Source organism: Grampus griseus (genome assembly GCF_964374135.1).
Source record: "Grampus griseus genome assembly, chromosome: 17".
Classification (NCBI taxonomy): Eukaryota; Metazoa; Chordata; class Mammalia; order Artiodactyla; family Delphinidae; genus Grampus; species Grampus griseus.
This window is the reverse complement of record NC_139011.1, coordinates 3,154,557-3,181,101: the sequence shown is the minus strand read 5'-3', so window position 1 is coordinate 3,181,101 and position 26,545 is coordinate 3,154,557. Positions and strand designations below refer to the sequence as shown.

At 45.5% G+C, this 26,545-nt stretch overlaps 1 protein-coding gene across 2 annotated transcripts in view; it reads right to left on the bottom strand.

The window, feature by feature from the left end:
• Positions 1-26,545, bottom strand: part of TRAPPC9 (trafficking protein particle complex subunit 9) — a 505,716-nt gene that overhangs the window by 436,264 nt on the left and 42,907 nt on the right. For both annotated transcript variants that reach the window (XM_082675096.1, XM_082675097.1), the window contains 3 exons: positions 18,784-18,905; positions 14,851-14,976; positions 5,940-6,156 (listed from right to left, as the gene is read on the bottom strand). In XM_082675096.1, the coding sequence (XP_082531222.1) occupies positions 5,940-6,156; positions 14,851-14,976; positions 18,784-18,905 (465 nt within the window). The remainder of the gene's footprint in view (positions 1-5,939; positions 6,157-14,850; positions 14,977-18,783; positions 18,906-26,545) is intronic.

Here is a 26,545-nt window from a genome sequence, read left to right as displayed (position 1 = left end):
CTAGGGAAAATGTTCACTTCCAGAAACAGAGAGAAATACATTTCAGGTCCTGAGAATACAGACAATTTCCCTTTTACTCACAGGTATGGGGATTTAGTAGAATTCCATTTAATTCTCTGAGAAATCTTGAAAGTAGTCCAGAGCAACAGTGGAGATGGGGTTTAAAGTAACTTTTATTTCTTGTTAGAAATACAGCCAGCTGACATTTATCACTTTTACCTTATTTGATCTCTTACCTTACCTCCCCACCTCTTTCACAAAATGATGGTGAATGTCCCCTCCCAAAACAGAAGGCTAAGTAAAAAGTATCAAATCACATGGAGGTGTGCTTATTTGTTTCATTTTTCAAAAGAAACATGTTTCATCCATGTGATTTAAAAATTAAGATCAAGAAATAAACTCTGTTCAATAAATGGCAATGAGCACATGCCACGTAGCTGCTCATCAGGTGTGGACACACGTTGCACGTATTTACAGGCACGCCTGCTGTGTGCCAGCAAGGGGGACACAGGGACAGGCAGGGTCTCTGCTCTCACGGGGCACACAGCCTGGTGGGGGGGGGCGGGGAAGAAGTGTTAAATCATTGCCCCGTTTTTTTAAGGTACTTACACATTATGGTAAATGCTGTTTAGAAAGAACAGGAGTACGTGAAAGAGAGAAATAAAAGGACTGCATTTAGGTGGAGAGACGACGGGGGACCTCTAGAAGAGCTGACACTCAGCGGAGACCTGAAGGATGCCTGGGGTGCAGCGGTGAATGGCAGGGAAGAGCATTCCTGAGGAAGCAATAGCCAGCAGGAGACCCGACAGTGGACACCTGGATGGCGTGTGCACAACTGGCCCAGCACGGAAAGAAAAGGCTAAGGCCAGCCCAGTGTAACTGCATAGAGCCCAGGAGGCTTGCATTTACTCTGGAGCCAGCCTGCAGTTATGTTCCAGGGATACAAAAGGGGTCACTGGAAAGCACCTGCGATCTCTCCAGAAGTCTGTCAGAAGCACACTAACAGGGATCCCGGTCCCACGCACATGGAAACTCAATCCCCCTTCCCATCTCTCTGCAGAGCAACAGTGTGACCGCTCGAAAAACCCCTTCCCAGACACTAACTCACCCCACGAAATCTGTCCCGAAGACGGCCTAACGGAGCCTGTACGCTCAACTGTCCCCTCCACAGGCCTGCAGGTCTCATCTCGTCTCTCACACCAGCAACTCTCAGCCTTTCAAATGTAAACCCCGAAAGCTTCTAGGGCGTGTCCAGCTATTTCACCCTTAACTTCAACCACTGGTACCAGGGCCAAGGCAGGGGGCCATCCCACCAGCACGCACTCCTTCCCAATGGGGCCAGGCCTGAAGCACTGGCCCGCAGGGCACTTTATTCCAGCCTCCACGTGGCCTCAGAGGGACAGATGGAATTAGACCTCACCTGACAGTATCTGCTGAGCACTGTCCTAGCACATTCTGGGGACTGACTCACTCAGTCCTTATAACAACCTTCCCGTGACACAGTAAAAGTACCTCCCTGTACAGATGAGGGACAGAGGACTTGACGGGGGCCATGCAGCCAGTCGGTAATGGTGTCACCCTCTCACTAGCTGTTCGACCTGAGGAATAGCATTTAACCTCCCCAAGCCTCTATTCCCTCAAGTGCGGTACAGGGCCCACTGCATCCGCTCACCAAGCCGTGAGAAATGATGGTACACGTATGAAACCATTCTCCCTGAGGCCACAAGCAGCGTAAGGCAAGTGCAAGTGCAAGGTGTGCTGGGATAGAGACCGTGTGGAGCAGACGGGGCGCTCCATCACCTGACCCTCCAGCCCTGGGCCAGGACACAGCTGGGCCTGGGCAGCAGGCTCTGGGTTCCAGGCCTTGCCCACACCCAGGACAGCGTCCTCGTGCAGGCAACACTCTCAGGCACTGACCCTACCAGGCAAGGAAGCTGCTCTATATTTGTCACTTAAAACACTGGGAAATATAAGGACAACTTTTTAAAGAAATAAAGACATCCCTGACTCCAAAATGTACTGTAAAGCTACAAAAATCAAGACAGTGTGGTAACGGAAAAACGAACAAACAACACAGAATGGACACCACCAAGAATAAATCCTAACGGAAACCATGGATTCTGGGTGACGCTGTGTCAGTGCAGATTCATCCGTTGTAACAAATGCACCACCTGGTGGGGATGCTGATGAGGAAGGAGGCTGGGGGGGGTGATGCGGGGGACGGGGGTATGTAGGAAATGGCTAAGCTCAATTTTGCTGTGAACCTAAAACTGCTCTAATGAAATCTACTTAAACAATAATAAGATCACACAGGGGAAAGTGTGGTGGTAGGAGGGACGTGATAAAATCCATTATCACATGATTTACATTTAGAAGAAGAATAAGCACCGTCCGAGCTCCTAGGTAAATGGGTGAACTGGTGAAACCACTTCCCGTGACTCGCGTGTGGACACACGTGGACACCCTGTCGCGCCAGTGCCACCGCGCGACACCCAGGGGCTCCTTTGCTGTTGTTCATCTTCCGCCATTAAGCGCTGAGTGGAGACGAGAAGGGAAGCCGCCAGCTGTGTCAGAAGAGCCTTTCAGCTCCCGGCACCTCCACCCTGAGAGCAAACCCCAGGCACGCAGCGCACCTCTGAGAGCGCTGTCCGGTTTGCACTCTGCCCTCTCCTCCAAGAAGCGGACGGCTGCTCACAACTAGACTGCAGAGCAGCTACAGAGCCCGGGAATTCAGAAAGGGCCTCCCCGGAACGCGGCCGCTCACTCCGTGGAGACGAGCAAAGTAAACGCAGACCAGCGAGGATCCGGGAGCCAAGCTCCCCCGCAAGCCCCGTGGTCTCTCCACTGCTTTCCTCACTTGGCTGCGTCCCGGGAGAGCTCCCTGTGCAACACCAGACGCAAGGGCGACGGCAAGTGTGACCTGCATCCCGAATCCCTCATCCTGGCTCGGCCTGACCTTGGCGCCCCGAATCCAGCACCTCCCGAATCACGCGTCACACCTGTCCTCTCTTTCCCTAACTGTCCTCTGCCCTCCAGGGTCACCTGGACCTACAGCCTCCCTCTCAGGATCCCTGTCCTGACTCCATTAGCAATGAGAGCTCCCAGCAGAAACACCACCAAGTGAAGCCCACCCTCCCCTCTGGATCTCAGTTTCCTGTCTGTAAAGAGAGGGAAGGAGCTAGATCAGTCTTCTCAGAATCATGTGAGACTTTTCCAAACATATATGCTCGGGCCTCACTGCACAAACCCTCCCCCCCCCCGCCCCCCGCAAGAGGTGACAGGCTGGGGGCCCAGGGCAAACAGGTCACGCAGAAGGCCAGCCAAGGGATCCCATCTGCAGGGACGGGGCCCACCAGAAGGTTCTCATTTCTGGCTGTGAGTCCCTTTAGCCCTCAGGCTCCAAGATGACTTTCAGTTAAACACCACATGGTCTCGGTGTTTCAGAACACGAAGGACAGTCCTGTGACCACAGCTGGGGCAAGGCTGTCCAGAGAGTAGAAGCAGCCCTTAGAGGCCAGTTAGAGGCCCACAAGAGATGCCAGGAAGAAATTAAAATGGTCTCTGGGAAGCACCTGACTGCCACTGCCCTGAGGTTCTTGGCTGCAGAAGAGAGACACTGGGGCTGAAATCACAGGCCGCCAGTATTAATTTACCCAGAACTCACAGTCCGCCCAAAAGCGCCAGTCGTGAAACAAGTGCTCAGCAAACCTTACGTTCCATCCCATCTCTTGGGGGAACACAGAGGAAAAAGGAATTAGAGAAAGGAAGAGCAGATGACATGGCAGATGAAAAAAATGTGTCGTGATTTCTGTTTGGGTGAGATGGTGAAAGATCTGGAAGAAAGTGTCACTGAATGAATTCAGACGTGGCTTAGTGTCCATGCATTTACCCTCACCATGTGGCACGGTGTCCAGCACAAAGCAAGAAGCAAGAAACGTTTGCTAATAGCAAGACCTCCTAGAGAGGGTCCCCAGTTCTACCCTTGACCCCTTGCACTTAATACCATCACCAACGGCTGGGACAGAAGACAGGGACAGAGTTCAGGTTCAAAATCACTCCATCAACAGTACGAGCCCCATCACCGATGCTATCCAGCAGAGACAAACGTCAAGCCCCTTGTTTAACTTTTTAAAAAGATCAACAGCAAGGGCACAGGATGAGGAAGACCAGGCAAGGTCATGTGACCAGGCTCTATTATGTGAGATGGCTTTAGAAAGGGAACGCTACGTAAACAGGAGAAGTATGCAGACCGCTCCTATCAGCACTGGGCCCACCAATCCTCCCCCTGTGGCTGCAGAGAGGCAGGACATGTAAAGCCCAAAGTCCACGCTGCCCCGCTCCTATCAACACCTCCGGAGCACGTGTGCTCACATGCCAAGCCCCCAGCGGCCGGTCTCTGGCTTCTACAGGAGGCGGGGGCTAATGAAGGGCTGTGTCCTGTCTCAGCTTCCCTCCACTCCTCAAAGGCCACCTGCCGTGCTGCTCACTCAGTCTCCCTCTGCTCTTCCAAACCCCAGGTCCCGCCTTTTAAATGATTTTGGAAAACACTCTGGAAAACATTTTTTAAGTAATTTGGGCCCCCCGAAGTGATTTCAGATATCGCTGTGCTCTGAGCCAGGGCTGTGGCAAACTACGGTCCGCACACCGAATCCGGCCCCACCCGCACCATAAGTAAAGATCTGTCGGCGGACATTTCATCCCTGGCTGTTCTCACACCTCAGCAGCAGAGCCGAGGAGCTGCAGCAGAGGCCGGAGGGCTCCCAGAGCCGGAAATGTTTACTCCCTGGCCCCTGGACAGAAAAAGTTTGCCAACTCCTTGCTCTACGCTAATCAGAATTCATCCTGAGCGTACGATTCTATCAAATGTTAAGTGATGCTCTGGGGAGAAGGTCAGAATGGGGAGAAGTCCAGACAGAGTAATTCATCAAGAACCACCTAGGCAACGGAGACAGAGGACAGGAAGGCTCTGGAAGGACCCGAGAGCTCTCTGCAAATACCTGGAAGGTCGACACATGCTAGAACTGCTTGTTTGTACGCTGGAGGGCAGGAGTTGTCCTCTTCCCACTGCTCCACTCGCTCACCTCACACATCCCATGGCACCAGGCAAGAGCACGACAAATCATTACTGAGGAGGTGGACACAAAGGGAAAGCGGACACACCGTCCCCGGGAGGTAAGGCAAGCAGGAAGGGGATTCATAATTCTTTCATGGAGAGACCCAGTAATCACAACTACCCAAGAGCAGAACAGACTCATCACTCGGACCACGGGCCCCTCAGGCCGGCACACATGACCACAGAAAACACGTGCCAGAGGACTGTCTTTGCCCTGGTGGGACAGGAAGGTAGACAGCCCCTCAGTTCTCTCCCCGTCTAGCAGGCCAGGCCTGCTGGCTCTGGACGTGAGCTGGAGGAAAGTGCTCTGCATGTCCTGCCTAAAACGGCCATCAACCATTTTTTTTCACCTGCGAATCACCCTTTGCCTGACACTGGGCATCACACTTGTGTGCACTTGTTATTAGACTCAGAGCTATGTTTAACACATACTACCCTGCATTAACATTGCAGGATAAGGATTTATCACCAAATGCACACCTGTACTTGTACACATATACCCCAGGACTTATTCTAGATTGGTTGATTTTTGCAAATTGGCTAAATCACATGAGGTAAGTAGGATTCATTAGGTATTTAAGATGTTTCAAGGAGGACACACGTCAGTGATCTCAGGGGAGATTTCCAACCGGCACGCAGATTTAAGAATGCCAGCCCGCATGCAGAGCACCGCTACGTTCTGTTGTGATCTATCAAAAGTACCCAAGTGCAGGAGAGCTTAGTCACCTTTGCATGCCAGCAGCAGTCATCGTGTCCGACAGGCAGAGCAGGGCCCATTAATTGGACGCACCATTAATTGGACTGAAGCAACTTTCAGCTCTAGTACCTTTGTTGAAGTCTTGCGGATCCAGCGACAGACTGTAGCCAGGAAGCGTCTCGAGGAGGAGTTTGTAGCAGGCCCTCCAGCCAGGATCTGAGATGCTTGGGGCCACGCACTGCATGGCAGCCACGCGCTTGAAGAAGGCGGATTTGCGGTGGAAGCCAATCAACTCGTAGAGCTCAGAGAGGATGCTGTACCGCTGGATCTTCTCCTCCTCGGAGAGCTGAAGCACACAGAGGAAAGTAAAAAGCATGTGAAAGAATCTTACAAGTGCAAAAGGAAACACAAAAAAGCTTTTTCATAAAACAGAGGCCCAATGAAACATGAAGGAAAAGGGAAGCTGAGTTAGTGCACTGACAGGGCAGGATCCAGAGAAGCACCGACATGGAAGCTCCAAGGCCTTCTCTGAGCCCCACCTCTCCAAGCTCACCCTGTCCTTTTGCTAAGAAGGCCCATATTCTCTGGAACAAAGGTATTTGCTACCTAGCACATAAGATGCAGAGAAGGGAAAGAGAAAGGGAAAGACACTGGAATCTGGGCAGGGATTTTCATCAAATACATTAACTTCTCAAAACACAAAATATATAGAACCAGGTAACCAGGTAACTAGACAAAGAACTGTTAATAATAACCACACCTAACTTGGACTTAAATTAAGACTTCATGGCTTACAAAAATTTTTCTTTCATCTACAACCTAACCGTATTTTCCCAACCACCCCATGATGTAGTAATAACAACTTCTGTTTAATCACGACTACAGGCCAGCAATGTAACTACTAGGTAACAGCTCAGAATTTTTAAAAGTCGTGTCTGTGATATAGTCTGTGTACACATTTATTTCCTTTTGGCTTCATTCTAAACGAGGATCTAAATCAATTTTTTAAACACAACAACAATAACAACAAAAAAACAAAAGCGAGGGTCAAAAATGGGGATTTAATACTTAAATGAAACAAGGGGCAGGCGAAGTCACAAAAATGCACACCATGAGGCAGGGGTAATTAACAGAGGCCGACTATAGATTCAGCTCCAACATCCCTGGCAGCTGAAGCAAAAAGTAGAAGAGGATGAGCTACAGGAGCCATAACGCCTGTGGGATAAACATCTGTGTCAGCTGCTGGTACGTCCCATGCGGAAAATCCAAAACATCCTCCTCACCATCGAGCATCCTTCTCAGACCCCTCATGTTAAGTGCAACAAGCACATGCCCGCAGCCCGTGCCCCGGCCTCTGCCTTGCCCTTCCCGCCAGCCCTCTCCCTCTCATCACTGTACTGGGCTGCAAACCCAGGCCTGAAGCGCCAGATTACGGAGGCAGCCCCACACCTTGGCTTGGCGGGCAGCTCACCCAGCTGGGGCCCCCTGGATCTGCCCATTTCTCTGCTGCATTGGCTTCCCACCAAGAGAGATTCCTTCCTACACTGGTCCCCACAAAACTCCTCTCTCCTAAATGCAAGGACGTCAAGCCATATTCCAGACTCCTGTTCAACCAGCAAGTTTTCAGTTCCCTCTCTCTTTTTCCTTCTCCAATAAAGAACTTGACTTTCCTCCCTCCCCATCCAACCGTTTTCTTTGTGAGAGCTCTGCGTTCCCCACACACCATCCTGAAAGCCGGGCACCCTGCCGGCTAGGACCGAGATGTCTCCGTCTAACCTGGGCTGCATCCTTACACTTTCCCCCTTCTATCTCAGAAAGCCTTTCCTGAATCTCCCATCCCTCTGATTCTGAGTTTAAATCGACAAAGTTCTGAGGTTACCATTATTATGTGCATATCTACCGGGCTTTTGCTAGGTTCCCTTAGCAACAAGCTTCATTAAGGAACTGCATCAGGAAGTTTAAAGAGGCTATTCTTATATCTGAGTGGAGTAGCCCGCAGGAAATGTAAATGGCTTTGAAGAGAAAATTAACCAGGGACAAAGAGGCCGCAGGTTCTAACCAACAGTGTGTCATGAGCCAAAACGTTATCAAATGGCTCAGTCATTCCTGAACATCAGATCTGCAGGAGGTGCCGGGTGCTGGGTTGAATATACATTGGTCCTAGAGCATGCTCCCACAGCTGGTAAAGTGCTGGGCTTTTCTCTAGTTTTCCAAACAATTCCTTACGACCTCTTTCTCTTATGGTCACTTACATTTGCTACTAATGAAGAAAATTAATTTCAGTCATCTGGGTTGTTTGCGGGGAAGCTACACGACGCAGTTCACAGAGCTCAGACTTTGGAGCCACGGTGAACTAGGTCTGAAGACCAGTGGTAGCATTTACAAGGTAATCACGGGCACGCAGCAAACACCCCAGCCTCGATTTCCTCACCTCTAAAACTGGGTTCAATAAAACCAGTGAGCACAGTTGCCGTGATGATTATGGCTGCAACCTGTTCACCCCTAGGTAAGTGCCGGCAACGAGCTGGCTGCTTAATTAGTCGTAAGTATCATCAGCGGGTTTTAGTTTACCTGAGAATAGATGCTTTGCCGTTTTGTCTGTGGTAACAACGTATTTTACTGAGATTAACACCACCAGAGCAGCACCGACTAGAAACTTCCCCAGCTCTGCAGGGCAAGGCATGTTCTTTTCCTCTGCAGAGCTGATCACATTTTCTAGTCATTTGTTTTTACATTTATCTACTTAGCACCTGTGTCCCCCTCCGGACATTTTGCTCAAGCAGCGCAGGACCCTGTCTGTTTGGCTGCATTGCTGAATGTTCTCGGGCTACAAGACAGTGGGCCCAGGGCCTAGCACCCGGCCTCCAGGACAGAACGTAGAGAGGGGAAAACCCAAACAAGCATGCTTTAATGAGGCCCCTGCACCCGAAATTATGGTCTGACTTGGGACAAATTACTAAATCTTCTTTACCCTGAGGCTCCTCTTCTATCAACAGGAATGAACGCACTTAGCACACAGAGTTACAAAGGTAGAAGGAAATAACCAAATTCACAACCTAGTCAAGTGTCTGCTAGCAGTCCAACACACACGAGCTGCCTTTACTGCTCTGACACGTCACCGGTGGGGCTTTCTAAGTGCCAAGCAGTGTGCGAAGTGCTCTGCGTGTGCTCTAATACTATTTATTGATACAACTTACAACAAATCCGGGAAGAAGTGAGTATTATCATTCCCATTTTACAGATTCACAACAGGCTAAGGGAGGGTACCTTCCAGTCCAAGGTCACACGGAGGGGAAGAGGCGGTTGAAACCTGAATCTGGGCTGCCAAGGTTCGCGTTCCTTCTCTCTCACTTCTACCTGACCTGTGAAATCTACGTGCCTGTGAAATCTACGTGTTCGACAGACAAATCTGCAGACAGCCAGCTGTTAAATGCAATGCGCCCAGCCGTTTGTCAGTGCTAATTACCATAAACTACTCTCGTAAACAACGAAAGACAAGACAGGTGATCCATGCTCCCGCTCACAAAGAGAAGTTCTGCCTTGAACGCTCCTGCAACGTGCACAAACCCTTCCCAATACCACTAGACCCAAACGTATTCTTTTTCATTTTTTTACATTTGCACAGGGCTTCTTAAGGCAGAAGCCACCTGCAATAATTCCATCTTGGTTCCTTTCAAAGTTTCCAGATTAGCCAAAATCAGTCCCAGAACAGACACAACTCATCAGTTCTACAATGGAACACACTTGACCAAGAACCGAAACCTTGTCCTGGTTCAGAAAAACTATAGATCCCTCTTTGTTACTGTCATTATAAAATCCCACCAGTGTCTATCTGAATTATGGTTTTCTCAGAGTATATGCCCAGTAGTGGGATTGCTGGGTCATATGGTAATTCTATTTTTAGTTTTTTTGTTTGTTTGTTTTTTGCGGTACGCAGGCCTCTCACTGTTGTGGCCTCTCCCGTTGCAGAGCACAGGCTCTGGATGCGCAGGCTTAGCGGCCATGGCTCACGGGCCCAGCCGCTCCACGGCATGTGGGATCTTCCCGGTCCGGGGCACGAACCCGTGTCCCCTGCATCGGCAGGCGGACTCTCAACCACTGCGCCACCAGGGAAGCCCTATTTTTAGTTTTTTAAGGAACCTCCATACTGTTAGTTTTTTAAGGAACTTAGTTTTTTAAGGAATTCTTAGTTATTTAAGGAACCTCCATACTGTTCTCCATAGTGGCTGTATCAATTTACATTCCCACCAACAGTGCAAGAGGGTTCCCTTTTCTCCACACCCTCTCCAGCATTTGTTGTTTGTAGATTTGCTGATTATGCCCATTCTAACCAGTGTGAGGTGATATCTCATTGTCGTTTTGATTTGCACTTCTCTAATGATGAGTGATGTTGAGCATCTTTTCATGTGCTTCTTGGCTATCTGTATGTCTTCTTTGGTGAAATGTCTATTTAGGTCTTCTGCCCATTTTGTGTGTGCGTGTGTGTGTGTGTGTGTGTGTTACGCGGGCCTCTCACTGTTGTGGCCTCTCCCGTTGCGGAGCACAGGCTCCGGACGCGCAGGCTCAGCGGCCATGGCTCACGGGCCCAGCCGCTCCACGGCATGTGGGATCCTCCCAGACCGGGGCATGAACCCGTGTCCCCTGCATCGGCAGGCGGACTCTCAACCACTGCGCCACCAGGGAAGCCCTGCTCATTTTTTGATTGGATTGTTTTTTCGATATTAAGCTCCATAAGCTGTTTGTATATTTTGGAGATTAATCCTTTATCCATTGTTTCATTTGCAAATATTTTCTCCCATTCTGAGGGCTGTCTTTTTGTCTTGTTTATGGTTTCCTTTGCTGTGGAAAAGCTTTTAAGTTTAATTAGGTCTAATTTGTTTATTTTTATTTTCATTACTCTAGGAGGTGGGTCAAAAAAGATTTTGCTGTGGTTTATGTCAAAGAGTGTTTTTCCTATGTTTTCCTCTAAGAGTTTTATAGTGTCCGGTCTTCAATCCATTTTGAGTTTATTTTTGTGTATGGTGTTAGGGAGTGTCCTAATTTCATTCTTTCACATGTAGCTTCCAGTTTTCCCAGCACCACTTACTGAAGAGGGAAGCAGCAGCACAGCACAGGGAGATCAGCTTGCTGCTTTGCGAGGACCTAGAGGGGTGGGATAGGGAGGGTGGGAGGGAGGCTCAAGAGGGAGGGGATATGGGGATATATGTATACATATGGCTGACTCACTTTGCTGTACAACAGAAACTGACACAGTGTTGTGGAGCAATTACACTCCAATAAAGATCTATTAAAGGGCTTCCCTGGTGGCGCAGTGGTTGAGAGAGTGCCTGCCGATGCAGGAGACGCGGGTTCGTGCCCCGGTCTGGGAAGATCCCACATGCCGCAGAGTGGCTGGGCCCGTGAGCCGTGGCCGCTGAGCCTGCGTGTCCAGAGCCTGTGCTCCGCAACGGGAGAGGCCACAATAGTGAGAGGCTCACGTACCACAAAAAAAAAAGATCTATTAAAAAATAATAAAATTAAAAAAAAATTTTAATGTAAAAATTAAAAACAAGAAAAATCCCACCAGAACTCATTTTGCTGTCTGCTCAGCTGGCAACCAGACACGGAGATGAGTCAACTCCAGCAGAAAATCGAGTTGAGGAGAACTCGAAAGGCCCACACCCGCTGCAGCAAGGCGGGCCCCTTACCCTCCGCACGGCTCTGCTGACCCCTAGTGTTCTACGAAGACCAGGCCAACAGAGAAGGGGCTGTTCCCAACAGCTGCAAATTCCCACACATTAAATAAAAGCATCTGATCTTATAAAATACATTGTATATATACCCACCTGTAAAAACAGCTTCACCAAAAGCCCAAATGTTCAACATTAATTTGCAAAGCCAACTCCGGTCCGTAAGGGCGAGCAAGTCTTAGGACACTGAGTCTTCCAAGTCCCTCCCACACCCAACCCTCCACCAAACTGCCTGCAGTTCTTCAGCATGCTTTTAAATGCATCCCCCCGCCCCCCAGATGTCCCTCCACGCCCTCTGGCCTGAGTATAAGAGCGGCTACTGGGTAACTGCAGGGCAACACTAGACAGGACTAGACACAGAGAATCTGAACTAAACTACTCCTGATCACCATGAGTTCGTTATTCCATCATTTTACAGATGAAAATATCGAGAGATATGGAGGATTATGCTCAAGGTCACGCAGCTAATAAGTGGCAAAGCGGGGTCTGTGCACACAGGCCCACGACTCTGCTCCTCACTCCAGCATGACGCCCCAGCTGGATCCCCACATCCACAGGGTTCTCTCGTGCCTGCCTGACAGGTCCACGTTTCTTTGCTTTGACTCACGACCTATAACAGGTCTGCCTTTTAAGCACCTTTTCCATCCACTGTCCCTCAGCAACAAAACAACTCAGGCCACCAAACGACTTCCGGCTCCCCAAGCCCTCCGTGCTCGAGCCAGGTCACGCCTTCGCACCTGGTCCCTGCTCAGAGGCTCTTCAGCCCCTGTAGGTGGATTGTTTCTGCTCTCTGCAGGGAAACCCCTCTGGGGAGCCCTCCTCTCACCCTCAGCACAGTAGTCCCCGGGCCGCACCCCGAGCTGTCCCACTAGATCTGCATGTGCCCAGGGCTGCTCTTTGGACCAGCAGCCTAAGAGCCAGGGATTACGCCCTGGTCATCCCTGCAAACGTACTGCCCAGCCCAGAGCTCACACCCAGCAGGTCACCCGGAAATCGTGGTGAGTGATGGATCCAACCCAGATGTCTGGGCATTTGCCAGCACTGCTGACGGCTGGTTTCCACCCTTCGCTCAGTTTCCCATAAAACTGAAGCTTCACCGTCAAGTGGTGGGTTTTCACTTTTCCTGCCCATCTTTACCAGAAACGTCAAGGGAAACCAAAACCTTTCCTCAACCCTTTCCTGATGACGCATTCCCATCCGTGACACCGCCGTGCTCAGCAGCTTTGAGTCCACGTAGTGTTGTTTCCCTTACGCTAAATGGCTCCAAACGTTGTGGGATTTTTTTCTCGTTTTGGTTTGTTTGTACTCGGTTTATTCGCTTGATTCTGCTTTTGTCTCTCCCTTCAGTGTTAGGCTGGCAGCTGCCACTTCTCACTCCCTTCAGCTGCCCCCCTCCCAGTGTCCCGGGGGTGCAGTAACAACCTTCACAGAAGAGGAAACCAAGGCACAGAGAGGCTAACTTACCCAAGGGGCTAAGCCAGATTCAGGCCCCAGCAGTGTGTATTCCGAGTCCCTGTGCTAAACTCTTATGCTAGAATAGCTAACTTCTTATAGATTGTGGTTATAAACATACGAGGTATCAAAACATATATGAGCAGCATACACATCAACGCTGAGACCTTCATTAACGCCACTGCTTTATTTCTATTTTAAAAATTAAGAACCTCTGGGCTTCCCTGCTGGCACAGTGGTTGAGAGTCTGCCTGCCGATGCAGGGGACACGGGTTCGAGCCCTGGTCCAGGAAGATCCCACATGCCGCAGAGCAAACTAAGCCTGTGCGCCACAACTACTGAGCCTGCGCTCTAGAGCCGGCATGCCACAACTACTGAAGCCCGCATGCCTAGAGCCCGTGCTCTGCAACAAGAGAAGCCACCGCAATGAGGAGCCCGCGCAACGCAATGAAGAGTAGCCCCTGCTCGCCACAACTAGAGAAAGCCCGCGTGCAGCGATGAAGACCCAACGCAGCCAAAAATAAATTAATTTGAAAAAAAATTAAGAACCTCTGCAGTCAATATGGCAAAATGTTAATACGTTAAACCTAGATGATAGAGGCATGTGTGTCTTATTACTCATTCTCTCTTATATGTTCAAAATACAAAATGATTGTAAAGCCTCTCACCCCTCCCCTCCACCCACTACCCTCTCTCTCACCTGAGCCTCCCAGACCCACATATTTTACAGTCTTTTCATTATATCCACAACTGAATCCACCTGCGTTGCCCCCCAACTCCCTCTGCAGCTTTCCCTTCTCCGAGCACAGCATGACCATCATTTACCTAATTAATCAAGCCAGAAACCTGGGCGTTATTCTGTCTGCCCTCACATACAACATTAATCCCTTCCTTTTCACCCCCTAAACATGTCTTTGATCTGTTGACTTTTTTCCATTGACCGTCCCACCACCACTCAGGTGAAGCCGCCTACACTGCCCACCTGGACTCCTCAAGAGCCTCCCACCTGGCCTCCCTCACCATGCTTACCCTACTCCACACAAAGGGGATCCCATCATTCCTGTGCTTTTAAGACCTTTCTTTTAAAAACCACTGTTCTTAGAATAAACTCCAAGTTCTTCACCTGGTGAATGTCTATCTTTGCCACGAAACTGTCAGCTTAATGAGAGAAGACTCTGCCTTCTCCACCTCTACGCCCCCTCCCGGCACAATGCCATGCTCAGTAAAGATCTGCTCGATTACAGTAACCGGTATTGTAACCCTAGTCCTGGGTCCTTAACCAAACTGCTTCACTTTTGAGTCTTGGTTGCCCTGGCCATAAAAATCCAAGGTAGATTAGAAAGATTGTAGACGTTTGGCTAGATTATTGATTTGGGGATTTTGCAGTAGCAACCTGCAACTAAATGTTCTAATGGCTTTGTCTTATTAAAAACACATCCAGATTCAAGTAATATTTGTGGAATGCCTTAGGTGTAAAAGGAGCTGTACAAAGTACCTTCACACACTTCGTGTTTTATAACATGAACAACCCAGATAGGGTCCCAAATGGAATAGCTTCACAAGTGACAAATGTAAGGTGATAAGGCATTAAGCTTGTCCAAGGTCGCAAAGCTGGTGAGAGCAAAGTCGTTTCTCCAATCAAAAAAAATTTTGAAAAAACAGAATTCTGAATTTTGAGGGTAAAAGACCATAATACAAAGAGGTAAAACAACTCCCTTAATCAAAGTTTCAAGTTCTGACTCCAGAGTTTTAACCGTGCCATACTGAATGCTAGCACAGCAAAATCAGATGGTCTTTTGGTGAATAAGCTCCAGGAAAACCGCGTTAATTCTTCCACTCATAGGAGGACACATACCCACCTGTCGAAGGTTGATGTAGACTGCATTCTGGAGAAATTCCGAAGCTTCCATGCTCCGCTTCTGAATGGCGAGGACACGGACGGCCTTGACACACGCTTCTAACTCAATCACCCCGGCGTTCTTATACTGCAGGGTCAAAAGAGAAGAGGAGAGGTGTTTGTGTCAGGTCGTGCAGGCGGTACCACAGGGACTCAGTGACACTGAGCAGCACGTCCCCACCCAAGGGGGGGACTTTGTGTTTGAGAAAGTCTATCCCTTAAGGGGGCAGAAGGGGTTGGTGGGATTGAGTGAACCTATAAATGCCCATATAGATATGTTTGCGTTCATTCAAATAACACAACCAACAGTCGCTGGATATTCTACAAAATTTCAAAATGTTATCAATGGAAACTTTGCTATTCACTTCCACTTAATCTCCTGCTCGAAAACATTCTTAGACTCTCTCACACCTGCAGCTTTGATGCAGTAGGTGCCAATTCATGTTACTTTGTTACAAAAGTTCTAGCTCCTTGTATCACTGTATCTGTCCTCTCTTGGCACGTTTGATGTCTTTCTGCTTATCTCTCTGAGTTACCTGTTCCTGCTTCTCAGATCCTGAGAGGAAGGACAAATGAAGATACATGAACAGAAAAGGTACCGTGGGCTTCACACAGCCACTCAGTAATGATCCCGGCGAGAACTTCTCCAATCTCATCTTCACCTCTCAAGGTTCTGCACGAGGTGACATCCAGCCAGGAGAGCTGGCCTTGCCCACGTGAAAGCTGTGTGGCTCAGACGTGAGGACAGGCCCAGAAGCTGGCTCTGGAGCCCAGGCCCCCCTGCTCTGTGCCTTCCTCTTTGCCGAGGCCCCAACTCGAAGCCCTCCATGCTCCCTGTTCTTCTGCCCTTTTTATTTTTTTTTCCTAATTACCCTGAGCTGGAGTGGTTTTCATCTGATGTATCTGAAAAGACTTCCTGCAGCTGGGGAAGAGGCTTCTGAGGTAAATCCATGTATTCTGGTGCCTGATAAGCGCCCGAGGCTGAGAGGCCCCCCCACCAACACTCACCGAGGCGTTAAACGTGCTGTGGAGTCAGCCACCCCCCAGCAAGTGTTTGCTGAGACCCCAAGGCCTGCCTGGCATAACCACTCATGAAAATGCAGTCTGCCCACTTTTCAATTATTAAGAAGCAAAAATATCCAATTGCCCATGTTTCTTACTAAAATTATTTGTAAGGTGGGAAAAGAAATTACTGTGCCAGAAAGAGCAGGTCTCCACTGTTTCCTCATTTCCAATATGTAACAGGCGCAGAATTTGTGATATAGTACATGTAATTTATCAAAGACAGCACAAAAAGAAACTATACTTACCTAACTACCAATACTGAAGTCAAAGTCTATCAATTTTATATACCATTTAATGACACAACACAAAGAATCTAACAGGGACTTGATTTCATTGAAATATAATTATTTCCTTTCCTTCAAAATTCTTAAAATAACTTCTACTGAAGCGAAAATAGAAGTCAACTCATTTTTTTCACATATTTTGGTTATAGTTAAATATTTTAAATATTACAATGAAATTTAAATTGCAATCATAAAAAACTGTTCATATATTAGTAGAAAGATATACAGAATCAATGGGAATCAGGAAAAGAACGGACATTTACTAAAAGTCTACTACATACCTAGTCTTTTACAAGCATTCTCCTGGAACATAAGCTCTCTGATGCAGGGGCCCCCATTTTCACTGCTGAGTTCCTAGTAATCATCTACCAAGGCACCAGAATAGAACTATGCAATCAATATTTTAGAAATAAATGAGGGAATTATCTCATTCAATTCTAAAACAAACCCCTAAAATGAATACGGAACTTATTTACAGATAAAGAAAATAGGGTCCCAAAAAGTAAAGTTTCTTGCCCAAGGTCACAAAGCTAGTAATTGGTAAAGGCAGGATTTGAACTCAGGTCTGTCTGACTCCAAAACTAAGGTGGAAATCTCATTCCATTAGGAAGGGTCCAGCACCACAGACAACCCTCCTATCTTTGTTCAGATCTAGCCTTATATAGCCTTAGCATCCCATACGTAGGGAACTCGAGGACAAACCATGACAGTAAGGATTTTATAGCCAGTAATTTCTTAGGTCTTATTTACGAAGTGTCAGCAGATCAGCAGAAAAGCTCTGTAAGAAGGTATTTCTAAGAATAAAACCAAAGAGAAAACCCATAAGGAAAAGGTTTACTATATTAAAAACATTTTTGACCACAACCAAAATGAAAAACCTCATAAACAAAACAAAAGGCAAGCAACATCAGGAAAAGGATTTGTAATATATGTCAATGACAGAAAAGAAGCTAATATCCATGATTTACAAAGAGCTATCACAAAGCAATAAGAAATGCTCCCTAATTTAAATGTATGCAAAGGACAAAAACGGATAATTCATTTTAAAAATGCAATTGGCTAATACATGAACAATGTTCAATACCTCACTGGTCATCAAATGCAAACTAAAACAACGAAAAATTACTTTCACTCATCATATTGGCAAATATTTTAAAAGGACAGTGTCTGTTTGTGGGAGAACAAACTGTTATAAAGCTTTTTGGAGGACGATACAGCAATGTATATGTAAACTCTAAAAAATATATGCACACTTTTTGACTCAAGTCCACTTCTGGGAATTGTTTCCTTTTAAAAAAAAAAATCAGTCCAAAAAGATTTATCCATCACGGCATTTATCACAGCACTGTTTACAACGGTGGAAAGAAAAATTGAAGGAAAATAATATTCAGTAATAGAGAATTGGTTAAATGAGTAATTCTATATCTTTTCATTCCCTGTTGGAGAAGGAATTTGGAGAGTAACTTGAAAGTAACCTATGATAAATGTAAATGTCATATCCAGTGACTAAATTTCCAGAAATCTTAACTAAAGGAATACTCATACAAGAACAAAAGAATATATGTACAAGAATGTTCAAACATTTTTTTCTAAGAGTGAAAAAGTGAAGATTCAATAACGCAGAAAAACGCATAATTTGCAAATGAAAAATGTAGGTCTCCACACAGTAAAGAAGTACAGAATGCTCACCATTTTATGATATAGATGATATACATCGACAAAAAGAACAGAAAATAGATATTAAAAATGTTATCTCCAGGCTTCCCTGGTGGTGCAGTGGTTAAGAATCCGCCCACCAATGTAGGGAACATGGGTTCGAGCCCTGGTCCGGGAAGATCCCACATGCCACGGAGCAACTAAACCCATGCGCCACAACTACTGAGCCTACGCTCTAGAGCCTGCAAGCCACAACTACTGAGCCCGTGTGCCATAACCACTGAAGCCCACGCGCCTGGAGCCTGTGCTCTGCAACAAGAGAAGCCACCGCAATGAGAAGCCCACGCACTGCAACGAAGAGTAGCCCCCACTTGCCGCAACTAGAGAAAGCCTGCATGCAGCAACGAAGACCAAACACAGACAAAAATAAATTAATTAATTAATTAATTAATTTTTTTTTTTAAATGTTATCTCTGAGGACTTCCCTGGCAGTCCCGTGGTTGAGACTCCGTGCTTCCACTGCAATGGGGGGACGCAGGTTCGATTCCTGGTCGGGGAATTAGGATCCCGCATGCCGTGCGGCATGGCCAAAAAATTTAAAAAGTTTTTAAATAAAAAATTTAAAAAAAATTTTTTAAACGTTATCCCTGAGTAGCAGGGCTATGATAGCCTCTTTTTCTCCTATTTTCAGACTTATTAAATTAAATATACATGATTTTTAATCAACAAAAACCATTTTTAGGCATATAGTATTATGCATTGGGGAATACTACATGAATACTTACAGAAACAAATGCTTAGGAGATACGGCAGCAGCATTACACAATGTAAAACAGGGACTTCTGATTAAAACAACACAGTCACATAAAGGATCTACAGAGTAAGATCACCTTGCTGTAATAGGAAATGGCCTCCTTGTATTTGTCAATTATGTCTTCAGGGCTAAGGCAGTTCTTAGCCCGTCCAATCTCAGCGCTGGTATCTGGATTGATGCCATTAGTGGTGAGGGCACCTGCAAACCGAGAGAAAGAAAAGAAATAATCTTTTGCTGTTTCCATCTTGTTTCTTTGTTATTTTAAAAGAAGGGCACAAATAAGATAAAGCTTGAATATTCCCAACTGAAATTTAAATAATGAAACCATTTTTAAAGTCTTCACAGCTTATACACTCCCTATAATAGTCTTACCATCAAAGCATTGTATTAAATGTTAATTAACTCAGAATAAGTTTTCCTCCCTGTTGAAACTTTTTATTAAAGAACATGAAATGCATTATATAAAAGTAACATGTCTATAATAACTAGCTTAGTTGCCTTGACAGCAATGCAGTCAGTGTGCATTATCTCCCAGCACTAAGCTCTTCTCTTAACGCTACAAGAAACCAGACTGCACCCTCAAATGGAGATAAACTATGTGAAAGTATTTTCTGAACTATACAGCACAAAAACACATAGCTTACAAATACTAGCGTCCTTTCTGAGGCTGTCATTTTCTGTTTCTGGCCAACCCCTGTCAATAAGCAGAACCACCTAATTCCCCAGCCATCAAACTCACAGGGGCAAGAGCTCTGGAGACATGTCCGTTTATAGAATGTAACCAACTACACATAGAACTCTGACAAGAAAAAGATGAAATACTCTTTGATTTCAGAGAACACTCAAAAAATACTCTCGTTAGCCTCATAGCAGGAAAAGCTGGGCTTCTCCTAAGCCACTTGTTTATTTCAGGGACACTGAGGAAATCCAACAAATTCTGTTCCCCTCATGTCTACTGGGAGACTCAGGCACACATGTGCTGTTACCTTATAACTCACGGGGCAAAGGGTGTGTCTCACACGGCCCGCAACCTTCACGCAAGCTCATTGCCTCGCCTTGCTGTCTAAACTTGGTCCCATTTTCTCACCTGCTCTCTTGGTATTTTGTTATTCTGTATGCTGCCTCAAATGCTTTTTGGAACAGGACAGAAGAATGAGTGGATAGATAAATGGACAGATGGACAGGTGAAAGATGGGCAGACGGACAGAGAGACTCTAAGCAAAGAGGAACAAAGAACATTTCCTACGCAAAATCCTCTTCTAGTCAAGGAAGAAAGAACCATAACAGAGAACTGGGAAGAGAAAGGTGGCTTAGGATTTTGTGTTTCTACAGATTTTGTGAAAATCACAGCAAGAGATAAGAGGGTAGAACTATAAATAATAAAAGAAAAGGGCATGCATGCCTGAATAAAATATTTACTTTCTAAAGAATAGATTGAAATCAGCAAGGCCCAATGACACAATCCTTGGGTCCTTACAGAACTGAGAAGTCCACTTCCAAGCCACAAGGCAACCCTTTGGAGCACTGAGAATCTACACTGGGTGGTCATAAGGCCATCAGAGCAAAAACTATGTTATTCTGCACTAACGAGGAATCAGAACCTACGTGGGGACATCCACGCGTGTCCTCATTTACAACCCATGGCAGCGTTACGCGGCGGGGGGGACTCCTAGTGAGCCCCGTTTCTGCAGGGGAGGAAACAGGTCCTAAATAGGGTGAGCATTCCTACTAGCTCTCCAGTAGTAGGAGCTGGACATACAGATATACAGAGCCGTTTACTCCAGAGCAGGATTTGAACCCAGGCCTGTATTTTTTTTTTTTTTTTTTTTTGCGGTACACAGGCCTCTCACTGCCGTGACCTCTCCCGTCACGGAGCACAGGCTCCAGACGCGCAGGCCCAGCGGCCATGGCTCACGGGCCCAGCCGCTCTGCGGCACGTGGGATCCTCCCAGACCGGGGCACGAACCCGCGTCCCCCGCATCGGCAGGCGGACTCTCAACCACTGCGCCACCAGGGAAGCCCCGGGCCTGTATTTTTAACCACAGTACTATCCTGCTTTGTGTGTTTTTCATGTTTACAATACCTTTGTTTCTGGCATGAAATAATATTTAATAGATGATAGGTTATCTTGATTTATCTCATTAGCTCTAATAATTTGTCTTCATATTGTTGACTTTTACTCTTTTCCCTTGGGGAATGGAAGGGAAAGAGTGGGAATCAGAATGAGGTGGGCTCTTCATTCTTCCTATGGTACCTCACCTCATCCAAGAAGCCCCCAACCAGGGAGAAGGAACAAATTTTCCCTCCATATTTAAAAAAAAAAAAGACACCACTGATAATGGGCGTTCCCTTAATGATTTACTTAATTCCAGTACAGAGGCCGGGGGGAAAAAGCATATGCAGAAACCGGGAAGAATATAACCTGTAAGAAGGTAAAAAGAGCATAGCTCACGGGAGAGCTTAGTGGGTCAGACTGATTTAATTTCACTCAATAAAAGAATAACACGCTCTAAAAATACTAGTATGCAATGGATTTGATCTTTCTTGACACCTATAAAGTTTTGACAGTCCACATGTAACATTATTGTGAACCAGTGAAACAAGGAGTCTATAGACAGGAAAAATCAATGCCACAGGCAGGCTGAAACCCAGGCTAGAGGAAAGGAAAAGAAAGAGCATAGTTAAGAAGTGGGGAAAAGCTGGAAAAAAAAAATCATCACAAGGGCTCCCCAGTATCAGTCCAACAACAGTTTAATAATTCATTCAAGAGAAAGTTACTGAGTTCCTATTATGTGCAAGACAGTATAGGAGGCACAAGCCAGAAAGTCAACAAAAGTAAAATGAAGCAGAAATAAGAGGGAATGGGACTTCCCTGGTGGCACACTGGTTAGGAATCCGTCTGCCAATGCAGGGGGCACAGGTTCAAGCCCTGGTCTAGGAATATCCCACATGCCACGGAGCAACTAAGCCCGTGAGCCACAACTACTGAAGCCCGCGCACCTAAGAGCCCGTGCTCCACAACAGGAGAAGCCACTGCAATGAGAAGCCTCAGCTCGCCGCAACTTAGAGAAAGCCCGCACTCAGCAGGACCCAATGCAGCCAAAAATAAATTTAATTAATTAATTAATTTTAAAAAAATAAAAAAGAAATAAGAGGGAATAAAACAGAGACAAATGATGCAGGAGAAAGAACGGCAAAACCATGGAAAGAGGAGAATAACAAGGGTAGCCCCCACTCACTGCAACTAGACAAAGCCCTCAAGCAGCAATGAAGAGCCAACAAGGCCAAAAATAAATAAATAAATAAATAAAAATTTAATTAATATTAAAAAATAACAAAAGATAAATAGAATTGTAAAGTTAGAACATTGTTGAAAAGCTGTAAAAATACTCCAAAAAACAGATCAAAACATATATATGTAGGAAGGCTGCCCCCCGTCATATATAAATGCAAACTTATTTTTGTTCATTCATGGGCACTAAATTACTTTATCCAAAGCATAATATATATTTTTTTATTTTATTTATTTATTTATTTATTTTTGGCTGTGTTGGGTCTTCGTTTCTGTGCGTGGGCCTTCTCTAGTTGCGGCGAGCGGGGGCCACTCTTCATCGCGGTGCGCGGGCCTCTCACTGTCCCGGCCTCTCTTGTTGCGGAGCACAGGCTCCAGACGCGCAGGCTCAGTAGTTGTGGCTCACGGGCCTAGTTGCTCCACGGCACGTGGGATCTTCCCAGACCAGGGCTCGAACCCATGTCCCCTGCATTGGCAGGCAGATTCTCAACCACTGCGCCACCAGGGAAGCCCCAAAGCACAATATTTTAATTAAAACAAATAATCAATATTACACTTCTCCTGTCAAATCTAGTTCATAAATTTACTCTGCTATGTAACCATAACGTGTCTAAGATGGAGCTAAAATTAATGAAAATACCTTTGTATGGTTTGTGGAACTCTTCTCAAAATTCCAGGCTTTTAAAATAAATCTGAGCAGTATTTCTATACTCTCTTTTTTCTTGTGAAGCAACAGATACTGTTGTCAAAATTCTGTCATTATAATGATTCATGAGCATCATGCTCTAACTAATCTGCCAGACAATAAGGCACTATCTTGACACTGTGACCAAACAAAATGAAATATAAGGAAGACAATGACCCTATTCTGGAAAATTTACAACCTATGTCAACACTGGGGTTTTTCTTTCATTAGTTAGCAAAATAAAATAAATCATATACTTTCTTAGAGCATTCGGTAGCCATGACTCTTCTTTTAGTGTAATGACCAGAAAAGAGTTAAGTATGACTTTTTTAGGTCAATTAGCAACAATCATCACTGGAAGGTAAGTAATGCGGTATTAACTGGTAGCAATGCTTCCGCCTACATTAGACCTAAAATAAAACTACACTGAGTTCTGAAAGTATTATAAAGGAAGAGATGAGGTCCCTAATGAGAAAAAAATAGTAAGAAATCAAAGAAGTAAAGGCTTTTTAATTAACCATTCCTACAGAAAGGAATAGACTATAGTAGTTAAGAGAACAGACCTGGAGACAAATGTGTGGGTGTGAATTCCCACATCACCGCTAACTAGCTGTACCCATGACAAGTCAATGAACTTTTCTGCATCTCAGTTTCCTCATCTACAGACTGGGGATAACAACAGTACCTATCTCCTAGAACTGTTGTAAGAATTAAATTGCTTTTAAAATACCTCAGATCTTAGATATGACAGCAAAAGCACAGGCAACGAAGAAAAGTTAGATAAAGTGGACTTCATCAAAACTTAAAACTTCTATGCTTCAAAGGACACCATCAACAAAGTGAAAAAACAACACACAGAATAGGAGAAAATTTTTGTAAACCATATATCTGATAAGGAACTTGTATCTACAATATAAAAGAAATCTTACAACTCAACAATAAAAAGACAAATAACTCAATTAAAAATGGATAAAGGATCTAAAAAGACCTTTCAGTGATCCAGAAAGGATCTCATTCAGATTCGACGGAGAAATTAAACCCTTTACAGACAATCAAAAGTTAAGAGAATTCAGCACCACCAAACCAGCTTTACAATAAATGCTAAAGGAACTTCTCAAGGCAGGAAACACAAAAGAAGGAAAACACCTACAGTAACAAACCCGAAATAATTAAGAAAATGGTAAGAGGAACATACATATAGATAATTACCTTAAATGTAAATGGATTAAATGCTCCAACCAAAAGACATAGACTGGCTGAATGGATACAAAAACAAGACCAGTACATATGCTGTCTACAAGAGACCAACGTCAGACCTAGGGACACATACACACTGAAAGTGAGGGGATGGAAAAAGATATTCCATGCAACTGGAAATCAAAAGAAAGCTGGAGGGCTTCCCTGGTGGCGCAGTGGTTGAGAGTCCGCCTGCCAATGCAGGGGACACGAGTTCGTGCCCCGGTCCAGGAAGATCCCACATGCCGTGGAGCAGCTGGGCCCATGAGCCATGGCCGCTGAGCCTGCGCGTCCGGAGCCTGTGTTCTGCAACGGGAGAGGCCACAACAGTGAGAGGCCCACGTACCACAAAAAAAAAAAAAAAAAAAAAAAAGAAAGCTGGAGTAGCAATTCTCATATCAGACAAAACAGACTTTAAAAGAAAGACTATTACAAAAGAGACAAAAAGAACACTGCATAATGATCAAGGGATCAATCCAAGAAGAAGATATAACAATTGTAAATATTTATGCACCCAACACAGGAGCACCTCAATACATAAGGCAAATGCTAACAGCCATAAAAGGGGAAAGCAACAGTAACCCAACAGTAGGGGACTTTTAGCACCCCATTTTCACCAATGGACAGATCATCCAAAATGAAAATAAATAAGGAAACACAAGCTTTAAATGACACATTAAACAAGATGGACTTGGGCTTTCCTGGTGGCACAGTGGTTGAGAGTCCGCCTGCTGATACAGGGGACGCGGGTTCCTGCCCCGGTCCAGGAGGATCCCACATGCCACAGAGTGGCTGGGTGCGGGAGCCATGGCCGTTGGGCCTGCGCGTCCGGAGCCTATGCTCCGCAGCAGGAGAGGCCGCGGCAGTGAGAGGCCCGCATACCACAAAAAAAAAAAAAAAAACAAGATGGACTTAATTAATACTTATAGGACATTCCATCCAAAAACAACAAAATACACTTTCTTCTCAAGTGCTCATGGAAACTCTCCAGGCTGGATCATATCTTGGGTCACAAATCAAGCCTTGGTAAATTTAAGAAAACTGAACTCGTATCAAGTATCTTTTCCAACCACAACACTATGACACTAGACATCAATTACAGGAAAAAAAATCTGTAAAAAATAAAAACACATGGAGGCTAAACAATACACTACTAAATAACCAAGAGATCACTGAAGAAATCAAAGAGGAAATCCAAAAATACCTAGAAACAAATGACAATGAAAACACGACGACCCAAAACCTATGGGATGCAGCAAAAGCAGTTCTAAGAGGGAAGTTTATAGCAATACAATCCTACCTCAGGAAACAAGAAACATCTCAAATAAACAAACTAACCTTACACCTAAAGCAATTACAGAAAGAAGAACAAAAAAACCCCAAAGTTAGCAGAAGGAAAGAAATCATAAAGATCAGATTAGAAATAAATGAAAAAGAAATGAAGGAAACAATAGCAAAGATCAATAAAACTAAAAGCTGGTTCTCTGAGTAGAAAAACAAAATTGATAAACCATTAGCCAGACTCATCAAGAAAAAAAGGGAGAAGACTCGAATCAACAGAATTAGAAATGAAAGAGGAGCAGTAACAACTGACACTGCAGAAATACAAAGGATCATGAGAGATTACTACAAGCAACTAAATGCCAATAAAATGGACAACCTGGAAGAAATGGACACATTCTTAGAAAAGCACCACCTGCCGAGACTGAACCAGGAAGAAATAGAAAATATAAACAGACCAATCACAAGCACTGAAATTGAAACTGTGATTAAAAATCTTCCAACAAGGGGCTTCCCTGGTGGCGCAGTGGTTGAGAGTCTGCCTGCCGATGCAGGGGACACGGGTTTGTGCCCCGGTCTGGGAAGATCCCACATGCTGCGGAGCAGCTAGGCCCATGAGCCATGGCTGCTGAGCCTGCGCATCCGGAGCCTGTGCTCCACTACAGTAGAAGCCACAACAGTAACAGGCCCACATACTGCAAAAAAAAGAAAAATCTTCCAAAAAAAAAGCCCAGGACCAGATGGCTTCACAGGTGAATTCTATCAAACATTTAGAGAAGAGCTAACACCTATCCTTCTCAAACTCTTACAAAATATAGCAGAGGGAGGAACACGCCCAAACCCATTCTATGAAGCCACCATCACCCTGATACCAAAACCAGACAAAGATGTCACAAAAAAAGAAAACTACAGGCCAATATCTCTGATGAACATAGATGCAAAACTCCTCAACAAAATACCAGGAAAGAGAATCCAACAGCACATTAAAAGGACATACGCCATGATCAAGTGGGGTTTATCCAAGGAATGCAAGGATTCTTCAATACACGCAAATCAAACAATGTGATACACCATATTAACAGACTGAAGGATAAAAACCATATCATCTCAATAGATGCAGAAAAAGCTTTTGACAAAATTCAACACCTATTTATGATAAAAACTCTCCAGAAAGTAGGCATAGAGGGAACCTACCTCCACATAATAGAGGCCATATATGACAAATCCACAGCCAACACCATTTTCCATGGTGAAAAACTGAAACCATTTCCTCTAAGATCAGGAACAAGACAAGGTTGCCCACTCTCACCACTGTTATTCAACATAGTTTTGGAAGTTTTAGCC